Source organism: Chiloscyllium plagiosum, chromosome 31 (genome assembly GCF_004010195.1).
Source record: "Chiloscyllium plagiosum isolate BGI_BamShark_2017 chromosome 31, ASM401019v2, whole genome shotgun sequence".
NCBI classification, from domain to species: Eukaryota; Metazoa; Chordata; class Chondrichthyes; order Orectolobiformes; family Hemiscylliidae; genus Chiloscyllium; species Chiloscyllium plagiosum.
The window spans coordinates 1,118,531-1,144,633 of NC_057740.1; the positions used below are offsets into that span (position 1 = coordinate 1,118,531).

At 40.7% G+C, this 26,103-nt stretch overlaps 1 protein-coding gene across 14 annotated transcripts in view; it reads right to left on the reverse strand.

Moving 5' to 3' along the window:
- eps15l1a (epidermal growth factor receptor pathway substrate 15-like 1a) overlaps positions 1-26,103 on the reverse strand; it is a 390,058-nt gene that overhangs the window by 94,941 nt on the left and 269,014 nt on the right. For all 14 annotated transcript variants that reach the window (XR_006316095.1, XM_043720770.1, XM_043720773.1 and 11 more), the window contains one exon: positions 21,285-21,364. Coding sequence is in view for 13 of the 14 variants with exons in the window: in XM_043720770.1 (XP_043576705.1) it covers positions 21,285-21,364 (80 nt within the window). In the remaining variant the exon portion in view is untranslated. The remainder of the gene's footprint in view (positions 1-21,284; positions 21,365-26,103) is intronic.

Consider the following 26,103-nt stretch of genomic DNA (forward strand, 5'->3'; position numbering starts at 1 on the left):
CCATATTCACAGAAGCCAGACTAATGTAAACTATTGACTCTAATAAATAAGGGATTTCATTAGGCACTTCACTCACAATCTACTCACTTCCAGAACAAATCATTACACTTGTGATACAGTGATCCACTCATGATATTTATCACGGTAATAAATAATCTTATAAAGTTTCAGATCACATTGTCTATTGTATATAAAGACATAACTGAGGTTACTGTTGGAACAGATTCACAATGCAAACTTTTCTGAAGGTCAAAATTCTGTGATTCAATAAAATCACCCAATGAAGTCCAGTCAATGCTGAAGCTGCTTTGATACTGGGTTCTGTTGCTAATCTTGTAGTTTAGGTCTTGCAAAGCTTGTAGTTACACTGAAATCAACTAGATTTTCCCAAATAATGGCCAGAAACCCTCATCTTGTGCTGGGTCATTTTGAAACTTGTAAATATTTTGCAATGGCGCTAATTCCGTTTGTGTGACATTGTGATTCAGGGGAGGAGTAAGAAAAAGGTGGCAATAGGCTAAGGGATACTATTGCAGAAGTGTTTCTCAACAGAGGAAAAAAAAGCACAAGGCTCCTCTCAACTGGCACCAATTCCCTTAATATCAACCATTATCTTTCTCATACTTTCATTGTCTTACTTCTCTTAACTTGGTTTTGGTGGTCAGTCTTTAGAGCTACACTGCAGTTCCCTTGCTCTAACTATAGGTCTTCAGAACCCAAATCACACATACGTAGACCAGACTGAATCCCTCTGCTAATAAATAATTGCATCCTGTGGTACAAGTCTCACACCTCCAGGGAGAAACAACAAATCTTCTGAAGCACCTATTTTATCCAAATTCAAACACAGACATACCTTGTGTGCAAACACACACCTGTAACACAAGACATCCATAACAATAGGAAACACATTCTAAACTTAAAATCCTGATAACTGTAAATTAAACAGAAACCGAGTCCTTTGATAAATATCAGGTTTATGATTCAATATGACGCCAAGCTGAATATAAAAAGCAGAGAGATGATTTTTTAAAAATTGAAAGGATATTGCGAGGCTGGTCTGTTTAGGGTGTGAAAAGGAGTTAGTGTGGAGGCACAGGGCACAACTGAGGATCTAAGTAAGTATTGTGCATTTCCAAACAGTATGTTGCAAATGTCACAATCAAGAGATAGTGGCGATACTGAACAGGGTAAAATAAGCAATGAGGTGATATGTGAAGAGATCATAGTATTTAAAGTCAAAAAGTCATCCAGTCTGAATCAGACCCATACTCGTTTCTGAGGAAAGATTCTTGGGACATGAGCATCACTGGCAAGGCCCAGAGTTACTTCCTATCTCGAAATGGTGGTGGTGAGCTGCCTTCTTGAATTGCTGCAATTCTAGTGGTCAGCTACACTCTCAGTGACTTTTTTTTTCCCTCTGGTAGTTTAATGTGGCACAGTGGTTAGCACTGCTGCGTTGCAGCAGAGACCCGGGTTCGATTCCAGCCTTGGGTGACTGTCTACGTGGAGTTTCATCATTCTCCCCGTGTCTGTGTCGGTTTTCTTCAGGTGCTCTAATTTCTTTCCACAGTCCAGGTTTGTGCAGGTTGGGTGGACTGCTACGGTTCAAGAATGCAGCTTATCACCACCTTCTCCAGGGCAGTTAAGAGTGATTACCAAATGCTGGTCTAACCAGCGATGCCCACATCCTGTGAAATAATGAAAAGAAAAACAAATCATAGGTTGCCAATGGGTCAAGAAGGATAAGGAGGAATAAGTTACCTTAATCAGACTTAGGAAGCCTAATCGGTCAAATTCAAATGTGGAATTTGGGACAAAAGAAGAGTACGGGTGAAACAAACTGCAAGGCAATGTTGATTCAACTATAGGCAGGCATCAATGCAACAAACATTCAACACACCTCAAGAGTAAAAAAGAACTTCCATGTACGATTGTAAGTAGCAACAGATTCTAATCAGAAGCACATTAATGAATAGCAGATGCTCATAACATCAAGACCAATAAATAAAACAACATACCTCAGACAACCACATCAAGCAACACAACAAATATTATTGTCAAGTGAAAGCACAGACAAATGGTACACATAAAACATCGACTTCAGACAAATAACACAGATACCCGTAGTTTAACTAGGCCAACCACATCAACACACTTGTTAGAACAGCATGGTAGGTGCAAACATTCCTCAGATCACTGCATGTCTCCTCAAAGCCACTTTACCAGATACAATGATCAAATTAGAAACTTGATAGCAATACTCCCAACCCGTTTGGACAACTGCAGCTGTAACATCACTTGGAAAGAACATATACAATCTGCAACTGTACTGTTTTGGCTGGCACGGTGGCTCAGTGGTTAGCACTGCTGCCTCACAGCGCCAGGGACCCAGGTTCGATTCTAGCCTCAGGTGTCTGTCTGTGTGGAGTTTGCACATTCTCCCCGTGTCTGCATGGGTTTCCTCCGGGTGCTCTGGTTTTTTCTCACAATCCAAAGATGTGCAGGTCAGGCGAATTGGCCAGGCTAAATTGCCCATAGTGTTAGGTGCAGTAGTCAGAGGGAAATGGGTCTGATGGGTTACTCTTCGGAAGATCGGTGTGGACTTGTTGGGCCGAAGGGAATCTGTGTCTGCGTGGGTTTCCTCCGGGTGCTCCGGTTTCCTCCCACAGTCCAAAGATGTGCAGGGTCAGGTGAATTGGCCATGCTAAATTACCCGTAGTGTTAGGTAAGGGGTAAATGTAAGGGTATGGGTGGGTTCGCTTCGGCGGGTCGGTGTGGACTTGTTGGGCCGAAGGGCCTGTTTCCACACTGTAATGTAATCTGTAATCTGTAATCTAGACTGGGATTAGACCTATACCTACCCCTCTATCATTGATGTATTGTGCCTACAGGATGCACGAAGGTAACTCATCAATGATAATCAAACAGCAACACCTTTATTGGTGACCTTTATTAACAAAAATGATGAGTAACAGAGAAGTCAGGGGAACATCACTAAGTCATATATCACCCTGACTTGGATATTCAGTACCTTCTCTTCATTAGCAATGAGTCAATATCATGAATACTTACTGAGCACCATCACACAGATCATATAAGTTATTCAAACTTAGGGACCACAGCACAATACTTCCACTGCAGAGCACCATGACTACTTAATGTCAGCAAGTGAAAAATAGTCGACTTCAGGATTACTGTTAGAACTGGTTACAGTGTAGGGAACTTTATCTGGTTTGTGCTATGCTAAATGAATTGACACAGCGTCACAAACTGAAAGAACATAATATTATTAAATGCAAAAACGCATTTTGGGCATATAGTACAAAACCTGCAATGTGCCCAAACCAGCAGAACTTTTGCTTTGAGAACCCTAGCAAATGAAAAGGTGTTCCATAATTAATTTTTCTACATTAACCAGAAAAGGGCAATTTACTGCCTTAAACATGTGTACAACAAAAACAACTGTTAGAAATGAGATATTCCAAGGACTACAATCACCCCTACCAGTCAGATGTTAATCTGTATAGTCTTTCAGATGTTAAAATTTCACTCGTCATTGAGATGGTGGTATGATACATACAGTGGGGCACCAATATCCATTGCTGTGGCTGGAGGGGCTAAAATGCTCAAGCCACTTCATACCTCAGGCACTCTTAGCTGTGCTATCACAATGAGTGTCAAGTACCCAAACCATAAGAGTCAGTTGAGGTAATATTGCACATCTCCATCTTGGAACTGGCTCAGCATCCTAGAATGGAATCTTAGAATAAGACCTGTGCCTTGGAATGGGAATGAGGCAGTTTGAATTAAAAGATCCAACAGTAAGTTTAAATTGTGGCAGCCAAATTGCATGTGTAATTTGTGTTAAATGCAGAACAGAAAATAAACATTCCAATGTCTGCAGCATGGTTTGGTTAAAAAAAAAGAGTAGATGATGGGTTATTCTGTGTTAAAATTAGATGGTAGATACGTGTACTTATTTAGAACGTGAAAGCCCCCCAAGATTTGAAGGAATCTAGTTTGCAGTTTTTAATTAGATAGAGCTGCAATTCTTTACAACAGCACATGGTTTAAACAAAAACAGTACATGTGGACCTAAAATAGGCAGTAAAATTTCTTTATTCTTCCTTATATTTATTGACTTACAATCATACATTATTGACTTACAATTATCACAGAAAAAGGTCCTTCAGTCCACCATGTCCATATCTACAAAAAACACCAAATTACAATAATCCCATTTACCTACTCATGCTCCACAGACTGCTATGCTCTGGCATTTTAAGTGCTTGTCTTGATGCTACTTAAACATTGCAAGAGTACCTGCTCCAACCATTCAGGTAATGTGTTCACCACTCTCCAAGTAAAAAAATCTTTATCCCCTCCAAAACAATTACTCCTCCACTTAAACTGAGACACTTTGATCTTTGACATTTCTATCATGGGGAAAAGATTTTCGTGATCAACCTGTCAATGCTTGTTACAATTTTGCATACTTCATTCAGATTCCCTCCTCAGTCTCCCATGCTCCAGAGAAGATAAACCAGCCTATCCAGTCTATCCTCATAACTCACTGTGACCAGTGGAGTGCCACAAGGATCGGTGCTGGGTCCAATGCTTTTCTTCATTTATATAAATGATAACTAGCCATTTGGATACAGAACTGGCTCAAAGGTAGAAGACAGAGTGTGGTGGTGGAGGGTTGCTTTTCAGACTGGAGGCCTGTGACCAGTGGAGTGCCACATTGATCGGTGCTGGGTCCACTGCTTTTCTTCATTTATATAAATGATTTGGACGTGAGGTATAGTTAGTAAGTTTGCAGATGACACCAAAATTGGAGGTATAGTGGACAGCGAAGGAGGTTACCTCAGGTTACAACAGGACCTTGATCAGATGAGCCAAGGGCTGAGAAGTGGTAGATGGAGTTTAATTCAGATAAATACAAGGTGCTGCATTTTGATATCCCATAGAATCATAGAGATGTACAGCATGCAAACAGATCCTTCCATCCAACTTGTCCATGCCGACCAGATATCCCAACCTAATCTAATCCCACCTGACAGCACCCCGCCCATATCTCTCCAAACCCTTCCTATTCATATACCCATACAGGTGCCTTTTAAATGTTGCAATTGTACCAGCCTCCACCACTTCCTCCGACAGCTCATTCCATACACTTACTACCCTCTGTGTGGAAAAAGTTGCCCCTTAGGTCTCTTTTATATCTTTCCCCTCTCACTCTAACCTATGCCCTCTAGTTCTGGATTTCCCCATCCCAGGGAAAAGACTTTGTCTGTTTACCCTATCCATGCCCCTCAAGATTTTGTAAACCTCTATAAGGTCACCCCTCAGCTCTGGTGCTCCAGGGAAAACACCCCCAACCCATTCAACCTCTTCCTATAGCTCAAAACCTCAAACCCTGGCAACATCCTTGTAAATCTTTTCTGAACCCTCTCAAGTTTCACAACAGAATTGCATACAATACTCCAACAGTGGCCTAACCAATGTCCTGTAGAGCCGCAACATGTCCTCCCAACTCCTGTACTCAATACTCTGACCAATAAAGGAAAGCATACCAAACGCCTTCTTCACTATCCTTCCTACCTGCGACTCCACTTTCAAGGAGCTATGAACCTGCACTCCAAGGTCTCTTTGTTCAGCAACACTCCCCAGGACCTTACCATTAAGTGTATAAGTCCCCCTAAGATTTGCTTTCTCAAAATGCAGCACCTTGTATTTATCTGAATTAAACTCCATCTACCACTTCTCAGCCCTTGGCTCATCTGATCAAGGTCCTGTTGTAACCTGAGGTAACCTCCTTTGCTGTCCACTATACCTCCAATTTTGGCGTCATCTGCAAACTTACTAACTATACCTCACGTCCAAATCATTTATATAAATGAAGAAAAGCAGTGGACCCAGCACCGATCAATGTGGCACTCCACTGGTCACAGGCCTCCAGTCTGAAAAGCAACCCTCCACCACCACACTCTGTCTTCTACCTTTGAGCCAGTTCTGTATCCAAATGGCTAGTTCTCCCTGTATTCCATCAATCACTTCCCTAGCTTCACACAGAGTTCTACGGTACACCTGATCAGGACCTGGGGATTTATTCATTTTTATGCATTTCAAGACATCAAGCACTTCCTCCTCTACCTGACATATGCTTCAATCTTTTTCTTAACCAAACCCTCAATCTCTTTAGTCATCCAGCATTCCTTATACCTACCAGCTTTTCCTTTCACTCTAACAGGAATATACTTTCGCTGGACTCTCATTATCTCATTTCTGAAGGCTTCCCATTTTCCAGCTGTCCCTTTACCTGCAAACATCATCCCAGGCAGCATACTGGTGAATCCTGTCTATACCCTCTTCAGGACAATCACATCTTTCCAATAGTGTGGCGACCAGAAATGAGCACAGTATTCAATCTGTGGCCTCACCAGTGTTGTAAGAAGACTTCAGAGTTGAAAAATGTGGTGCTGGAAAAACACAGCAGGCCAGGCAGCATCGAGGAGCAGGAGAATCGACGTTTCGGGCATAAGCCCTTCTTCAGGAGTCCTCACTTTCTCCTCCTTGTAATAAGACTTCCTTAGAGCTTATGTCCAAAACATCGACTCTCCTGCTCTTCGGTTGTGCCTGACCTGCTGTGCTTTTCTAGCACCATACTCTCGACTCTGATCTCCAGCATCTGTAGTCCTCACTTTTCCTATATTCTACACGCCAACTAATGAAGGCAAGCATCCCATGCGTCTTCTTCATCATCCTGTCTACCTGTGCTGACATCTTCTGGGATCTATAGACTTGTAAACCAAGGTCCATTTGTTCCTCAGAATGACCTACTAAGCACTGTGCATACTCTTCCCTTATTAGAGCTCCCAAAATGCATCATCTTGCACTTATAAGGATTAAATTACATCTACTCTGACCAATTTACCAGCTGATCGATATCAAATGGAACCTGAGAACATTCGCCTATCATCAACAGCTACAAATTCATGTCATACTTACTAATTATATTTTAATTGTTAACATATATAACAAACTATTGGTCCAGCACCAATCCCTATAGTACTCTGCCGGTCACAGGCTTCCATTCCCAAAAACAACCCTCCATCATCATGCTTTGAGTCCTACCTCAAGCCAATTTTGGAGCCAGTTTGCCAAATTGCCTTGGATCCCATGGACTCTTACCTTTTGAACGAATCTTTCATGTGAGACCTTGTCAAAGCAAGTCACGTAAAATGCACTACCTTCATCAATCTGTTTAGTTACTTTTTCAAAACTCTTAATGAAATTAGTCAGACAAGATCTCCCTTCAATAAATCTGCGCTGATTATTCCTGCTTGATTAATCCTGTCTCTCAGAATTGTTCCAATAAATTTCCCACCAGTGATATCAGACTAACTGGTTTCTAATTTTGTGGCCTGTTCCTGCTGCAATTCTTGAATAACGGAACCACATTAGCTATCCTGCAGTCATCTGGCACTTCACCTTTGGCCAGCGAAGTATTAAATGTCTTCATCAGGTGCCCAGCAATCTCCTCCATTGCCTCCCCCACAGCAGCCTGGACTATTTCTCATTAGGCCCTGAAGATTTATGTATCTTCATGGCTACTAAAACACTTAATACCTCCTCCTTATTGGTCTTAACATGTGCTAGAATCTCACCATCCCAAATGAAATCACCAGCTACGTCTTTCTCCTTTATGAAAACAGATCAGAAACACTCATTTAAGACTTCACCCATGTCCATTGGTTCCATGCACAACGATCCCTTTGGTCTCTAATAGGCTCCACACTTTCCCAGGTAATCCTCTTATCTTAATATACTTATAAACTATCTTAGAATTATCCTTAATCCTATCTGCCAAAGATATTCAATGGCCTCTCAAATACTCAACTACTTGCTTTTTTAAGCATCCCCCCTACATTTCTGAGGAGCTTGGCTTCTTTTTTAATGCTCTGTACGCAACAAATGCTTCCTTCTTTTTCTTTATCAAACCCTTGACTACAAGGGTTCTCTGAGCTTGTTGCCCTTACCCGTCGCTCTTAGATGAACATTCTGACCCTGAACTCTCACGATACTATTTTTAAAAGACTCCCACTTTCCAAATGTAGACTACTAATTTCAAAATTAGTTACAGTAATGACATTAAATGTCGTTAATTCCTTCATTAGTCATTTTTTGTACATAATTATTGCATCTTTGGCAATATTTTAAAACAGACAAAAATTTACATCACACTTAGAAGAGAAGAATTTGCCTATTGGCCTGGCCGATATTCATTCCTCAATCGTTAAAGACAGCTGGAGAGATTGTGCATGCGTAAATTTGATTCCACATGTATCAGTGGCTGCATTTTCCAAGTATCTGTTATGTATGAAGTGTTCTGAGGTGTCTAGTAGTTTGATGGAGATCTGTTGAAACAAAATGAACTGGCAGCAAGTAGAAGAATAATAAACTCTCTCAGCTCTCTAAGTGTGAGGTGATTCACTTTGGTAAGCGTAATCAAAAGATGGGGTACTGGGCTAATGGTCGGATACTTGGTAGTGTGGATGAGCAGAGGGATCTTGGTGTCCATGTACACAGATCTTTGAAAGTTGCTACCCAGGTAAATAGTGTGGTGAAGAAGGCATATGGCATACTGGCTTTTATTGGTAGAGGAATTGAGTTCCGGAGCACTGAGGTCATGTTGCAGTTGTATAAGACTCGACAGTGAGAATGTTTTTCCACGTATGGAGTCAGCTATTACGAGGGGGCATAGCTTTAAATTAAGGGGTGGTAGGTTTAGGACAGATGTTAGGGGTAGGTTCTTTACTCAGTGAGTCGTGAGTTCATGGAATGCCCTGCAGTAGCAGTGGTGGACTCTCCCTCTTTATGGGCATTTAAGCGGGCATTGGATAGGCACATGGAGGATAGTGGGCTAGTGTAGGTTAGGTGGGCTTGGATCGGCGCAACATCGAGGGCCGAAGAGCCTGTACTGCGCTGTATTCTTCTATGTTCTAGCTGTAGGACTTGTATGATGATAAAAACAATGCGTGAACAAATGGAACAGAATTGCAGTAAGCATGAATATGATAGTTAGCACAATGGAGTGGGAGAGATGTGCGAAAACCAATAGGAAATCCTGCTTTGTACTATCTGCTGGGCACGTCTATGATGTGACAATCTCACCTAATTTTAAACTTTCATTAACGCTGGGAACCTGCACCACCCAATGCTCACACACATGACTATTAATATCGGGACTTGTATTTAACTTTCCAACTTTAAAACACTGCTTTCAGAACTCCATCTACTCGTGCTGAATTGGAAACCAGTCACACTTTTCATACATTTAAGATGCGCTTCTTAGAATCATCTTTTTCCATTATGCACAATGCAGTAAATCATTAGATATGGACAAATACTGAGAAGGGGTACTTTCAGAGACAATTTAATCAACTTACTTTAGGCAAGATTGGCCCAGGCTAAGACAAGCTACCACAGGGCATTAGATCAGTCACATATTCAAATTTATACACACACAGTGGGAACAAATGCAAGTGAGCGAGAGACGGAGGGAGGGAGAAAAGCCAGAAAATTATAAAGCAACCAGTGTAAAATCTGCTCTGAGGAAATTATTGGAATCTATAATGAAGAACAGAGTGACTGAACTCAAAGCAAAATGTAACTGGTCAGACAGCCAATTTGTAATGGATAGGTCTTATCTATTGAACAACTTTCATTTTTTCAGGAAATAACTTAGTCAGAGGAATGTCTATGGATGCTGATGCTATGGACTTCCGGGGCATTCAATAATGCTTCATAAAAAACACTGTTACCTAACACTGAATCTCATACATTTAACTTGCTTAGGAGTTGGTTAAAAGACAGAAAATGGGCACATAATTGCATTGTATGGAAATATGGAGTCCCACTTGGACCACTGCTGCTGTCTCAACTATTCAAGACAAGCATGAATTAATTATTGAGATAATACAACTCTTCTAAATCTGCCAATGACACAAATTGGTGGCACAGTACGTAATACAGGCAATAGCTTAAAACTACAATGTGATGGGTTAAGTGAATGGAAAAACTGTACTCAATGAATTTTAATGCTGGTAATTGTATAGTTATCTACTTTGAACCAAAAATGTACTATTTTAAACCCAGCTTAATACATTTTTGCAAGTTAAGGATATTCAGATCTATGATGCTAAGTGGCTGAAAGTAGTTAGGATGCATAGCAGCCATGACTACACAGAACTGCAGCAGAACAGGTTCAAGGGTTGCATGACCAACTCCTCTACCGATACTTATATAGATTTTCAATAAAAAAAATTGAATTTGCATTTTTACTGCAGAACTTGGTAATGTGGGTTTCCTGGTATATGAATCACAAAAGGTTCACATGCAGATATAACAAGTGACAAGGAAGGGAAATGGAGGGCTTCGATGATTATTTGGATAGAAATAGGATGCAAAAGTATGAATAAAAACTAGGAGACTGGCACGAGGTAATGATGCTTGTTTGGAGAACTGGTGTAGCTATAACAGGCTGAATGGCCTCCTGTGCAACAACAATTCTGTGATTCTGGAACATTGACAGTTATTGCGAAGGAATGGAATACAAAAATTGGGAAGTTCTGGCAACTCTTAACTCCTCTCCAATGTTTCTAGCAAGGTGCTCAATTCAAGGACAACCAGGCACTGTCAATAAATGCTGGCCTTATCAGTACTGCCCACATCTTATGAAAAAGAATAAACAAAAGTGGTTCAGAGAAGGTTCACTCGACTCATTCCCTGGATGATAGGCTTATCTTACGAAGGAAGGCCGAATAGGTCGGGCCATTAGAGTTAGAAGAATATGGGGTGAAGATCCTCAGTGGGGAGGCTTGATAGAATAGATATTTGGAGAGGTAGAAAAGAACTGGGGAAAACATGGATTTTAGACAGAGATGAAAGGCTTTTTTTTCCTTGCAGAGTCATTAGTTTGTGGAATTCTCTTCATGAGAAAACAGTAGAGGTAGGTTCACTGAATTTATTCAAAACACACTTAGCTTTGTTATTGATATACAAGATTTATGAGGGTCGAAACGCCCCTGGTCTAAATAACTCCACCACCCTGTGACCAAACACTTCAACTCCCCCTCCCCAAGGACATGCAAGTTGTTGGCCTCCTCCATCGCCAAATCCTAGCCACCTGATGCCTGGAAGAAGAACACCTCATCTTCTGCCTTGGGACCTCCAACCACACAGGATCAATGTTGATTTCACCAGTTTCCTCATTTCCTTTGCCCCCTCCTTATTCCAGATCTATCCCTCTAGCTCGGCAATGCCCTCTTGAACTATCCTACCTGTCCATCTCCCTTCCCATGTATCTGCTCCACCCTCCTCTCTGACCTATCATCATCATCCCTCACCTTCATCTCCTATCACATTCCCAGCTACCTTCACCCCAGCTCCAACCCCCTCTCATTTATCTCTCCGCCCCCACCTTGGACTCCCCTCATTCCTGATGAAGACCTCATACTCGAAACATCAACTCTCCTGCTCCTTGGATGCTGCCTGACCTGCTGTGCTTTTCCAGCACCACAATTTTCAACTCTCATCTCCAGCATCTGCAGTCCTCACTTTCTTCAAGACCTATGAGGGGCAGCCTGGAACTAGATCCTTGCTTGAGTAACAACTTTCAAGGAGGAGAACAGCAGATAATACCCTATAATGTTAAATTTCCATTGATCAGTTACAGTTTGCTACTTGTACTTTTATATGAATATAAACTACACATCGGCTGAAGGGGTTCTATGACTCTATGTGGTATACTTCACCAGTGCTAAGGTTCGCATTTTATCCAAACATGCGATCTTGAACGAAAATTGGAGAAACCCACTTTTCCTGTTTATCAGCATGATCTGATATATTTTATTTCTTCTTTATAGTAAGTGCCAAAAATAAGCTGCCAAGCTTTTGAAATAAACACCATCACACGGGTGGCTTTGAAAATATTGCCGTACAGCTATTCAGAATCAGAAGAGGACTAACTATTACCCTTAACCAATTTGCTCAGATTAAAGGAATGCTTATTGTGCACTTGCCTTAATGGGCAAAATCATTTGGAATTCCGCTAACGTGACATTTACCCTCTCCTCCCTTAAGGTCCCATTGAATTGCTATAAGGTACACATTGATAATTATCTCGACTCAAAAGGCAATTAATCGTCACAACAGAAATTGCAAATCCACAGACCTAAACTGAGCCCTCCCCCAGAAACCACGTAAGTTCTTCCCCAAATACTTCAAAGTCTTTACAGGAATCAGGTCTTTAAAATAAAGATTTTTGAACACAGCTTCAATAATTCTAAAGCAGGCGTGTATTCTAATATTTTCTATAAATTCTAAATTGCAGTCTGCACAGGAGCACAGTAAAACAGATAACTTCTCACAATGCTACTCACTTTAAATGAATAATCGATATAGTTATTTCAAATTTAAAGAAAAGGCACAGAAATGATACTGCAACAGTGAAATTGTCAAACGGCTGGACAAAATGGTTGAATACAGACTGCATGTATAAGAATATTAAACTTGGAAATTTGTTGAGGTTGGGAATTCAGTGTCGGGCTGAAGGTGGTGTTGCTTTTCCCTCCAACACCTGAGGTTCATGTATGTTTAAAGCAGTTAATTTTAAAACTTTCCCAAATGTTTTACCGCTTAGTACTAAGTAATGCAAAGAAGCAATGGTGTAATGGTATTCTACAGTATTCCATTGATAATCCAGAAATGCAGGTAATGTTTTGGAGACCTGGCTTCAAATCCCACTCTGGCAGATGGTGGAACTTAATTTCAATTAATCAAAATTAAAATCTGTATTTAAAACTCTAATGCTGGCCATAAAATCATTGTCACGATTGTCATAAAACTCCATCTGGTTCACTAATGCACCTGAGGGAAGGAAATCTGCCATCCTTACCTTGTCTCACATGTGTATCCAGAACCACAGCAAAGTAATTGACTTTTAACTAACTTCTGGGCAACTAGGGATGGATAATAAATGCTTGCCCAGCCAACAATGCCAACATCCCATGAATAAATACAAACAAAATGCAGATAAACCCGAAGAAATAAAAACTGGAAATAAATAATCTCGGTCAAGAAACGGCAGAGCAGGCTAAGAGTCTGAAATATAGTGTGGACAGTTGAAACTAGATTTAGAAACTTAAACACAGATGTCTCCATTGTTAATCTCTCCTGTTCAGAGTCACTGACACTGCTGACAGATTGGAGCACACTGACACATAAGGGAGGTGGATAAGTATTTGCAATTTGCTCCAGGTCTCAATCACAAATTCTGAAATACAAGCTCTGAACAGAGCTGATTGGTGAGAGTTGATCGGGCTTTAAATATTGGGGGGAAGTGGGGGGCTCAGTTACATGGAAAATTAGAAAATCAAAGGCTTAGAAACTTAAAGGCTTTCTTTCTGAATACGCAAAAGTATTTGAATAAATTTAATCAGTTAACAGCAAAAATAGAGACAAACTAGCATGATTTGGTGAAGATTAGTGAGAAGTGGCTGCAGAGAGACCAGATTTGGGAAATGAAAATTAAAAGGGTACTCGATGTTTCAGAATTTTAGGCAGGAAGGAAAAGGAGGTGGTGTAGCTTTGTTAGGAAAGTTAGAGATTAGGGGCACAGTGAGAAATGACATCAGGACCAGAGATTAAGACATGAATCAGTCTGGGCACAGATAAGAAATAACAAGTGAGAGAAATCTTCAGTGGGAGTAATCTATCGGTCCCCAAAAAATTAGTCCTGCAGTGGGGCACAGTATAAACCAAGAAATATTAGGGGACTTGCAGGAAAGATAAGAAATAACAGGACTTTAAGCTTATCAGCTCTGAATTATTACCCAAACCACATGCAAATTAGCACAAGGATGAGCATACCAGGACAGTGAACACACAGCTGTGAAGGCAATGTGGCAAAGAGATCTCATCTCATGAGACATTGACACTAGTACAATAACTGGAAGGAACCGCATCACTGGGAAGAGCTATATCTAAATGGTGTTAAGACTAGGATCTTAATGATAGATAGAATGATCATTTAAAATAGTGAATGGGAGCTAAGCGAAGGGTGAGGGCATAGTGTAAGCAGTGGTATAAATAATTTTAAAAAAACAAAAGGGGTGAGAATACAGTAACAGTCAGAAATTGCTCTTTAAGCACTACAGCTCAAAGGTAAAACTAAAATGGAAAACTAATCCTGGAAACTTAAACCAGGAGAACTACCTAAGTGGTCTGCAAGTAAAACTTTACAGCAGAAAGGCATGTTTGATTGTGTGACTGAAATAAGTGTTCCTTACACAAAGGTTCTGACACAGGGAAGTATTCTGTAGCAACACATTCCAACCCCAACAGCAGGCAATCTGTCCAGATTTAGTCATGAACTAGTTTAGTTTACAACCTAAAGACCTGTGAACATTTACTTTGTAGCATACATAATACAATCGAGTTCAAGGTAGAGTTTGAAAGGGCAAAATGTCGAACAACTAAAAATCTGTAATTAGATAATGCTATTTCAATATGATGGGGCAGAGACATTTCACGGGGCTAACCAAATACATTAATGGTAAATAACAGATCGGGCTCTAGAGGGTTACAAGGTAGCCAGGAAGGAACTGAAGAATGGAATTAGAAGGGCTAGAAGGGGGCATGAAAAAGCCTTGGCAGGTAAGTTTAAGGAAAACTCCAAGGCACTCTACACTTATGTGAGGAACAAGAGGACGGCCAGAGTGAGGGTAGGGCCGATCAGCGATAGTGGAGGGAATTTGTGCCTGGAGTCGGAGGAGGTCCTTAAAGAATACTTTGCATTGGTATTCACAAGTGAGGACATTTGTGAGGACAGTGTGAAACAGATTGATAAGCTTGAACAGATTGCTGTTAAGGAGGAGGATGTGCTGGAAATTTTGAAAAACAAGAGAACAGATAAGTCCCCTGGACCAGGCAGGATAAACCCAAGGCTATGACGGGAAGCAAAAAAAATAGATTGCTACACCTTTGGTGATGATCTTTGTGTCCTCATTGTCCACTGGAGTAGTACCAGGTAATTGGAGGGTGGCAAATGTTATTCCTTTATTCAAGAAAGGAAATAGGGATAACCCTAGGAATTACAGACCAGTCAGTCTTATGTCACTGGTGGACATATTATTGGAGAGGATTCTGAAAGATGAGATTTATGATTATTTGGAAAAACATAGTTTGATTACAAATAGACATCTTGGCTTTGAGAGGGGCAGATCATGTCTCACAAGCATTAATGAATTATTTGAGGATGTGACAAAACACATTGATGAAGGCAGGCATGAAGGCAGATGTAGTGTATATGGATTTTAGTAAGGTGTTTGATAAGGTTCCCCATGGTAGGCTCAGTCAGAAAGTAAGGAACATGGGATACAGGGAAATTTGGCTGTCTGCATACAGAATTGGCTGGTCCACAGAAGACAGAGGGTGGTAGTAGATGGAAACTATTCAGCCTGGAGCTCGGTGACCAGTGGTGTTCTGCAGGGATCTGTTTGGGAAAACCTCCGTTTTTTTTATTTTTATAAATGACTTGGATTAGGTACAGGAAGAGTGAATTTGTACATTTGCCGATGACACGAAGGTTGGTGGAGTTGTGGATACTGTGGAGTGCTGTTGTAGGTTGCTTCAGGACATTGACAGGATACAGAGCTGGGCTGAGAGGGAGCAGATGGAATTCAACCTGGATAAATGAAGTGATTCATTTTGGAAGGTCAAATTTGAATGTACATTACAGGGTTCTTGCCAACGTGGAGGAACAGAGGGATCTTGTGGTCCATGTCCATGGATCCCTCAATGCCACCCAAGTTGATAGGGTTGTTAAGAAGGGATATGGTGTGTTGGCTTTCCTTAGCAAAGGGTTTGAGTCTAAGAACCACAAGGTTATGCTGCAGCTCTATAAAGCCCTGGTTAGACCACACTAGGAATATTGGGTTCAGTTCGAGTTGACTCATTATAGGAAGGATGTCAAAGCTTTAGAGAGGGTGCAGAGGAGATTTGCCAGGATGCTGCCTGGATTCGAGGACATGATAGAGGTGTACAAGATGACGAGAGGCATAGATAGAGTGGATAGCTAGAGACTTTTTCCCAGGGCGGAAATGGCTATCATGAGGGGACATAATTTTAAGGTATTGGAGGAAGGTTTAGGGGAGATGTCCCAGGGCGGAAATGGCTATCATGAGGGGACATAATTTTAAGTAATTGGAGGAAGGTTTAGGGGAGATGTCAGAGGTAGGTTCTTTGCACAGAGTGGTGGGTGTGTGGAATGCACTGCCAGCAGTGACAGTAGAGTCAGATACATTAGGGACATTTGAGCAACTCTTGGATAGGAACATGGATGATAGCAAAACATAGGGTTTGTAGATTAGTTTGATCTTAGAGTAGGATAAAAGGTCGGCACAACATCAAAAGCCGAAGGTCCTGGACTGTTCTATGTTCTATAATCAAAGGGATGTATTCAAACAGAAAGCCATGGATGATTAAAAAAAGCAATAGACAATACAAAGATAAAAGAAAAAGCAAAACAGAGCATAGATCCTGGCAAACATCCGCAATGTACTCAACTACTTCCTTTAGGGAGCCCTGGGAAGGAAACCTTCTGTTCCTGGGAGTTTGTTACATTACAACTGTGACTACACTTCATTGGCTGTAAAGCACTTTAGGAAGTTACATGGTTGTAAAAGGTACGACACGGAAGCATAAAATCATAATGAAATAATGATAAAGTGTATAAGTGGTTAAAACTGCAGAAATTCACTTCAATGTAGGCAAACTTGAGTCCATGTACTTTGGACCAAGACAAAACAGGTCAGAGTACTTTTTAAATGGTGAAAAACTAGAAACAGTGAGGTCCCAAAAGACATGGGAGTCCATATGAATAAGTCATTAAAATGTCCTGAACAAAAACAGAAAATAACTAAAACATTAATGCCTTCATAGCTAGAACACAAGGATAAAAGAAGGTAGAAGATATGACCCAGCAATACAAGCCCTGGTTAGACCACATCTGTAGTACTGTGAACAGTTCTGTACATTACATCTCGTTGGATATACTGGCTTTGGAGAGAGTGCACTGCAGATTTATCTGCTATCCAAGGATTAAACTAAATTTATGGGCGGCACGGTGGCACAGTGGTTAGCACTGCTGCTTCACAGCGCCAGAGACCCGGGTTCAATACCCGCCTCAGGCGACTGACTGTGTGGAGTTTGCACGTTCTCCCCGTGTCTGCGTGGGTTTCCTCCGGGTGCTCCGGTTTCCTCCCACAGTCCAAAGATGTGCAGGTCAGGTGAATTGGCCATGCTAAATTACACCGTAGTGTTAGGTAAGGGGTAAATGTAGGGGCATGGGTGGGTTCGGTGGGGCGCTGTGGTCTTATTGGGCCGAAGGGCCTGTTTCCACACTGTAAGTAATCTAATCTAATCTAAAAAGAGGGATTATACAAAACGGGTATATTCCCTGGAATTTTCAAGTTCATGCATTTGTTTTAAGTGTTCAAGATATTAAGTGCAACAGATAAAGTATTGAGACAAGTGTCATGATAGTGAGGAAATATTGATTATGAATTTGCAAATGCTATTACCTTCTTTTAACACCTGGAACTTTCATGGACTGAAATGGTTTTAGAAGGAGTAAACCACTGATTTAAAATAACCATTGTAATCAGCAGACCCTCACAGGTTAGCAAAGCTTCATAAAACTAACGGGAAATAAACAAAAGTATCCAACTGAAATTATTATTTTTATAAAAATACTTTGAAACCTAACCAGTCAGGTGTAAAAAAAATCCTCATTTCCTATTTTGGTTTACACCTGTAAGTCCCACTTATCAGAAGTGAAAGCCGTATACAATTATGAGGCTTGAAGATGATTAGCTCAGACATTGAGACATACAACTTGCTTGTATTTCTGGAAGCTGTGACAGCAGAACTGAAGAAAGCTCTTTTCTCCTTGACTCTTGAAGGACAAATGAGGTGGTGGACAACACATATTGGAGAGAAACACTATATTGAGAACTTAAAGAATTCTTCAATGCTTGGTATTGCTAAGGACACAATCATAGAATCACCAGAGTGTGGAAGCAAACCATTCGGCCCATCGATTTCACACTGACCCTCCGAAGAGCATCCAACTTAGACCCACCCCACTACCCTACCCCTGTAACCCTGTATTTACCATGGATAGTGCACCTAGCCTGCACACCCCTGATCACTATGGGCAATTTAGCAAGGCCAATCCACCTAACCTGCACATCTTTGGACTATGGGAAGAAACCAGAGCATTGAGGAAACTCACACTGAAATGGAGAGAATATGCAAACTCCCACAGAGCCAGTTGCCCAAGAGTGGAATGGAACAGGATCCCTGGCACTGTGCTAACCACTGAGACACCGTGTCATCCAAGACATCAATTAACCCCAGGTTAAAACTTTTATTTGTCTAGGATACCCTAAAGATGTCAAACTGTACATTCCTTTAAATCTTCCTTTTATACAGGGCACTATCCCTTTCTAACTTTGTATCTCTGTATGTATGCTTGATCTAAGGTCTTTATTACTTTAAAGTTAGCAGGTAATAAATTTGCTCTTCCCTTTACACAAGAAAACCTTGTGCTTAGCTCCTTAAGACAGCAGACATTGGATGACCACATGTTTAGTCACAAGCGGTAGAGCCTTAAACTAAAAGAATTATAAAATGTTTTCATCATCAACTGAGGAGCTTGAAAAGGGGAGGCAAGAGGTCTGATCTGGCCGAAACACCAATTATTTCTCAACATTGGGTAGTCAAAGGCAAGGGGCAGAACTGAGTTCAGAACATTAAGAAAAATTAGGAAACATTTACTCTCCTCTGTAATACTAATAGGAAATGAAATGTTAAATTTAATCCATTGTTAACTTGATGCAAATCTTAGATGAATAGATTTTCTCAACCAAATATATATTACAGGAAACAATGCAAAGATGGAGTTAAATTGCAGATCAGTCTCAATTTTGTGGGCGGCACGGTGGCACAGTGGTTAGCACTGTTGCCTCACAGCACCAGAGACCCGGGTTCAATTCCCGCCTCAGGCGACTGACTGTGTGGAGTTTGCACGTTCTCCCCGTGTCTGCGTGGGTTTCCTCCAGGTGCTCCGGTTTCCTCCCACAGTCCAAAGATGTGCAGGTCAGGTTAATCTAATCTAATCTAATCTAAAGATCTACTATGTTCTTACGATAATAATTGTAAAAAAGGTGCTTAATTAAGTGGTGACAGGTGATAACTAACGCAAGGCAAAAACAATTCAAAGCAAATGATATTTTTAAATTTGAAATGAGCTTTGAATTTTTATATTTATGCAAGCACATCAGAATCAAACCCACTTCCAAATTAAGAATCGGAAAATATGAATTAGAGTTTTATAGCCTCCAAGGAGGCCACTTAGGCCAGCAGTGGCCGTTCTAAAGCACTGCCCATTTTGCCACATCTCTCACTTTATTTTTTCAAAGTTTTCTCAACTTCTCCTTTTAAAGTTATTGTGCATTCTGCTTTCACCACTATTTGCGGTCAGGCAATTCATGATCTAACAACTCTCTATGCAAAAAAATCCACAATCTCTTCCTTTGTTTCTTGGTTCTGAATTTGTAATTCCATTTCTTTCTCTGTCTCCACAATATTCACTCCCAGGACTCAGTTTTAAGTACAAACTACTGTAATTTCATTTTTTATATTTAAGCCCCTTGTTCACCCCCCCCATTTCTCAACACTATCACTTCTTCACACCCATTTTTCACTCATTGTCTCTCCTCCATCCATATTGTCCAGCCCTCCATGCCTCTCCTTCACTCAATTCTTCACCCCTGCATGCCTTTCCTTCACCCCATTCTCCACACTCTCAATGTTTTTCTTTCACTTCCATTCTACACCCCTCAATGCCTCTCCTTCACTGCATTCTCCGTCTCCAATGCATATCCTTCCAACCCATTCACCACATCCTCACACTAAATGCCTATTCCACCTTCTTATTTTCTTATCATTACAGGCTCCTCCTTTTAGGACAATATAGTTCCTTCTTGTCCTCAACTCTTATCCTATTAAGCTAGTTATCTGCTGGGTTACTTTCTTGAACTACCATAATTCTACTACTAAGCACATTGTCCCCTTCTTTCTGGAGGCCCTATCTACCATGCCACTCTTGTTCATTACTCCATACTGGTACGGCGGGAAAGGAAGAAGCGGAGTGCTTTGAGTCCTTCGTGATGGGGGATGGAGGTGTACAGGGACTGGATGTCCATGATGTGGGGTCTGCTGTTCTTCAGCATATTCTACACAAATGCAGCAAACATAAATCATTGCTAATTTCTGTACTATTTCCCAAAGCTCACAACACTCCGCACGAAACAGGATACGCCTGTTGCATGTATGCCTTCCATCTTGGCCCCTTATATTCATTCCCATAGTTCATCTTTTCCATATCGGGAGATCTAATAGCAGTTTGATTAATTGCTGCTGAACTTTGATATTCTGTTTCTCAAGACTAATCCTGATGTGTGGTCCATCACTTTAACATCCCATTACTTAAATATTCCAACCTTTCTCTCAGGATTGCCTATATTATTCAAAATAACCCAAACACTAGGAATAGTACCTCAAATCACCTCAGTATTTTGGAGCCATTTATTCTTAAGCATGACTTCAGAAACTTTAGACTTCAGCTCTTTTCTAGATGTTTTTCTGCACATTTGTCCTATCCATCTTCAATTTAAGTGCCAGCAAACTTGAAGGGGTTTTCTGGCCTCCTTCCGTGCCTGATGACTCTGGTAAGATGATGTCTGCATTTCACCTCAGCAGCTTTTCACCTTTTGTTGAAAAGCCTATTCATAGGCTGTTAGACCTCAACTATTTTCTTACCTGTTATACTCCCATCCTCTTTGTTTCGCATTAAGGCGTTGCTGCCCTTCTGGTTTCAGGTCTAGAAACAGACCTACAGTCAAGGCTTTGACCAGTCATTTCCCTATTTAGATTTTGACTTTGTATTAACAACCCCCAATGATTCACTTAAAATAAAAGGCAAACGAGAGGGATAAACCATTCTAACATACCCACATTATCACAACTGCATTCTAAAAGGTGAAAGTCATCCTGACTTTCCGTGGACAACATGAGGGATGGTGAACTGATTCAAGTGCAAAAGAGTTTAATCAGTAAGTTCTTATATTCAGATCTAAACTATACATTACCTTGGACATCTGGGTGAAGTCTGCAAAACCTCCACTTCCAAAGGCACTACTTCCAAAAGGATCCAATGTTCCAAATGGATCTGTAAACATTTACAATAAACTGGTTACAAACTATGACAGCAATATTAAATATCTTCATTTGAATTTAATCCTCAAAATGTAAAACTCTTTCCAAGTGGATGGCTTTAAAGAAAGATAACTTTAATATTAGTTTGTAAACAGTTCTTCAAATCATATGCAAGGCCATAAAACTAAATACATCATGCTTGTACTGTGCTCCACAAAAATATTTAGGAGTGTACTAAATCTTACCATTGAGTACATAAAACCAGTATAAACACAAGATAATGAGAATAAAGTATCAACTGTTAGAATTTAGTACTTTGACCCACCATGCTATATATTTTTGAAGGAGTTGACATCATTAATTTTAGTGACAGTAAAAACCTCCCACAAACTACCTCATAGTTATTCTAAATGCAGAATTGCATTTCTACTAATGGTTAAAACATATTCCCCAATACTGTAACATCCCCCACCCCCAGAAATACTAAAGGTGACTCAGAGAAACTTCCTTGTGTTCTCATACAGCTGGAAAATTCACCTTTTTGGTTTTCAAAACTGAACTTCCCATTCAGGCTTGGCAATTGCAAAACAAAAAAGTAAATGCTCACTCAGTTTCACCCACTGGTGAAACAACCAAGTGGACGAGTTAACAGTCACCAACAGCAGCACGAGAAGCATTTCAGCCATTCAAACAAAAGGTTATTTTAAAAATTACCAAAAGAAAATCTTCACTTTCTCTTTTTAATCATAGTCGGGTATAAATAAATCACAGGGAGAGGAGATTTATGGCAGTTAAACCATGTTTTATGAGTCCAGCTTTCAAAGCTGGTTACACTTGTCAATCAACAACAACTTCTATTTATATAGTACCTTACTTTCATTCATCGTAATATCACACAGGCACTCGTGCAAAGTTTTGGAGTGTAAACAGTTTTAAACCATTTCAACTATGTTAAAATTGCCCTCTCAAGAAACCCCTCCTGAAAAATGAACTGCAAGGCATCAGAGTGTTATGAAACTATAATTAGGTTAGCATCGCACTCATTCCCTCATTGTATAATTAATCTCTCAACTGCTCTGCAATCCATAAATGAAAACGGTATGTAAACAGAAGTGGTTCAATAAACAGAATTCACCTTTTTAAGATAAATTGCAGTGTTTTTTCCAGTGAGTGTCACATTATGCTCATCAGGGCTTTCACATTCTCAGCTGAAAGAATGAAGATTATGTACAAGCTGGCAGCTACCACTCAGAAAAGCTCAATTTACAATTACTCTGTTATAAAAGTCACAACTTTACTTCATGGATAATCCTATTGCATTTTATGGCTATTATAAATGAACCACTCTTGCAGTCAAAAAAAAATGTAAACACTTATTAATTAAACAGGAATGACAAGACAGAAAATAGTAAGACTGCATTGGAAATTTCAAACCATGTTTTAAAATACTGAATCAAAACTATGCTTTAATACTTGAATTGTTGGTAATCCTACTTTAATATATGGCGAAAACAACAGTTAAAAAAGTGTTCACAGAAATTATGACTCAGAATTTATGAGCAGAACTACACATGCTAGAAAACATCAGGGACGGTAAAACATAGAACATAGAACATTACAGAGCAGTACACGCCCTTCGGCCCTCAATTTTGCGCCGACCTGTGGAACCAATCTGAAGCTGATTTAACCTACACTATTCCATTATCATCCATATGCCTATCCAATGACCATTTAAATGCTCTTAAAGTTGGCGAGTCTATTACTGTTGCAAGCAGTGCATTCCACACCCCTAATACTCTCTGAGTAAAGAAACTACCTCTGACATCTGTCCTATATCTATCACCCCTCAGTTTAAAGCTATGCCCATCGTGCTAGCCATCACCATCCGCAGAAAAAGGCCCTCGCTGTCCACCCTATCTCACCCTCTGATCTTCTACATCTCAATTAAGTCACCTCTCAACCTTCTTCTGTCTAATGAAAACAGCCTCAAGTTTCCTCCATACCAGACAACATCCTAGTAAATCTCCTCTGAACCCTTTCCAAAGCTTCCAAATCCTCCTATAATGCGGTGACCAGAACTGTATGCAATACTCCAAGTGAGGCCCCACCAGAATTTTGTACAGCTGCAGCATGACCCCGTGGCTCTGAAACTCAATCCTTCTACCAATAAAGGGCAATACATCGTATGCCTTCTTAACAACCCTATCAACCTGGGTGGCAACTTTCAGGGATCTATGTACACGGTCACCAAGATTTCTCTGCTCTTCTACACTACTAAGAATCTTACCATTAGCTCGGTACTGTGTATTCCAGTTACTCCTTCCAAAGTGAATCACCTCACATTTTTCCGCATTAAACTCCATTTGCCATCTGTCAGCCCAGCTCTGCAGCTTATCTATGTCCCTCTGTAACCTGCAACATCCTTCTGCACTCCACAACTCCACTGACCCAAATTTACTAATCCATCCTTTTAGGCCCTCATTTAGGTTATTTATGAAAATGACAAACAGCAGTGGTCTCAAAACAGATCCTTGCGGCACACAACTAGTGACTGAACATTTCCATCAACCACCACCCTCTGTCTTCTTTCAGCTAGCCAAGCTCTGATCCAAACCGCTATATCACATTCAGTCCCTTGCCTCTGTATTTTGTGCAATAGCGTTTGGAACCATATCCAACACCTTACTGAAATCCACATACACCACATCAACCGCTTTACCCTCATCCACCCATTTTGGTCATCATCTCAAAGAACTCAATAAGGTTTGTGAGGCACAACCTACCCTTCATTAAACCATGCTGACCATCCTAATCAACTCTAATCCCTAATCCTTCTCTAGATAATTATAAATCCTCTCTCTTATAACCTTTTCCAACACTTTACCCACAACTGAAGTAAGGCTCACTGGTGAGTGGTACCTGCAGATTTTATTCCAGGAGAGGTGGCCACACTTTTAAGAATATGCCCTTCTGATTTGGACACTGTCAGGGAAAAGAGGGTGCAACTGAATGAAACAGCTAAAGAACCTTAAACGCCAGGGGTGCAAGATCCTGTCTTTGAAATTTATTCAAAAAGTTTGGGGCACTTCTAGCTTGTTTTGATAAATGAGAGTTCTGAAGTGTGGATCTGTTAAATTATTATATAAGATTCAAGAATGTGGTGCTGGAAAAGCACAACAGGTCAGGCAGGATCTGAGGAGGAGAATCGACATTTCGGACATAAGCCCTTCATCATTCATTCCTTAAGGGATTCTCTTGCTCCTCGGATCCTGCCTGACCTGCTGTGCTTTTCCAGTACCACATTCCTGACTCTGATCTCCTGCATCTGTAGTACCCTTACCTTCTTCTAAATTACCACATCACTTTGGTTCAGAAAGCTATTCAACTTTGACGGTGGCGACGGTGTTGGGGGGGAGGAGGCGGGAGATGTAGTGCGAGTAGGGGAGAATACGGTGAGGAGGATTGACCCAGTTCTTGACAGCAAAACATCAGAGGAAAAAGGGCTGTGCTGCTTGCCCAATGCCAAGGTTCAAGGCACCTGCTCAGGGCTGGACAGGAACTTTCAGTGGGAGAAGATTCATTATCGTGAGCCACGTAGGTACCAACAATAAAAGCAGGAGAAGGAAAGAGGTTCTGCATAATTAGTGTAAAGGACCTGCATAAAATGAAGCAGAACCACAAAGGTTCCGTTATCACTGCATTAGTATCTGAGCCACATGCATAGGGCATATAAGATTAGTTAAAAAGTGCATCGCTCACAAACTAGTGCAATAGAGTGGGTTCTGGTTTGGAGGCAATGCCACCAGTACCGTGGAAAGTTGGGGCTGATTCATGCTGGGACCAGTATTCTAGCCAGTCACACAACTAGGGAAGTAGACAGGGTTTTAAACTAAGTAGTGGGAGCGAGATATCAAATTTAGAAAGATACGATAAATCAGAGAACTGAGATCAGATGAAAGAAAATACTACTAATATGAAAATGATAAACAGTTCGTGATAGGAAGGAGTTGAAAGGACAAATCTAAGAGCAAATCAACAGATAAGGCTCAAGGATACAAAAATAATATACGTATAAAACTAAGGCTCTACATCTGAACGCACACAGTATTTGAAACAGAACAGGTAAATTAAGCTTGCAAACAGAAATAAATGTGCAGACATAAAGGATGGAATAGATTCTGACATAAATACTGAAAGCTACGTGGGAAGCTAAGAAAAGGAGCAAACGTTAATTAATGATGGTTTTAGCAGAGTACAGAAGAATGACACAAATACAGAAAACCAGGATGTAGAGGTAGTTTTGGTACAGGGGAGAAATGATGAAGGGACGTCATCACTTGTGGCAGTGTTGCACAGGCCACCTAACAGTAACCACGTGTAGGATGAAGTGTAAAAGAAGAAATGATGGGAGCTTTAAGAAAGAAACAGTAATAACCATGGGCAATTTTGAACTAGAAAGAGATTGGAAACATCAAATTGTCAAAGGTAGCCTGGATGAGGATTTTTTTTTAATCTGTGCATTTCTGGCTGGGTAAAAACAATGACTGCAGATGCTGGAAACCAGATTCTGGATTAGTGGTGCTGGAAGAGCACAGCAGTTCAGGCAGCATCCGAGGAGCAGTAAAATCGACGTTTCGGGCAAAAGCTCTTCATCAGGCATACAGGCAGAGAGCCTGAAGGGTAGAGAGATAAGTGAGAGGAGGGTGGGGGTGGGGAGAAAGTAGCATAGAGTACAATAGGTGAGTGGGGGAG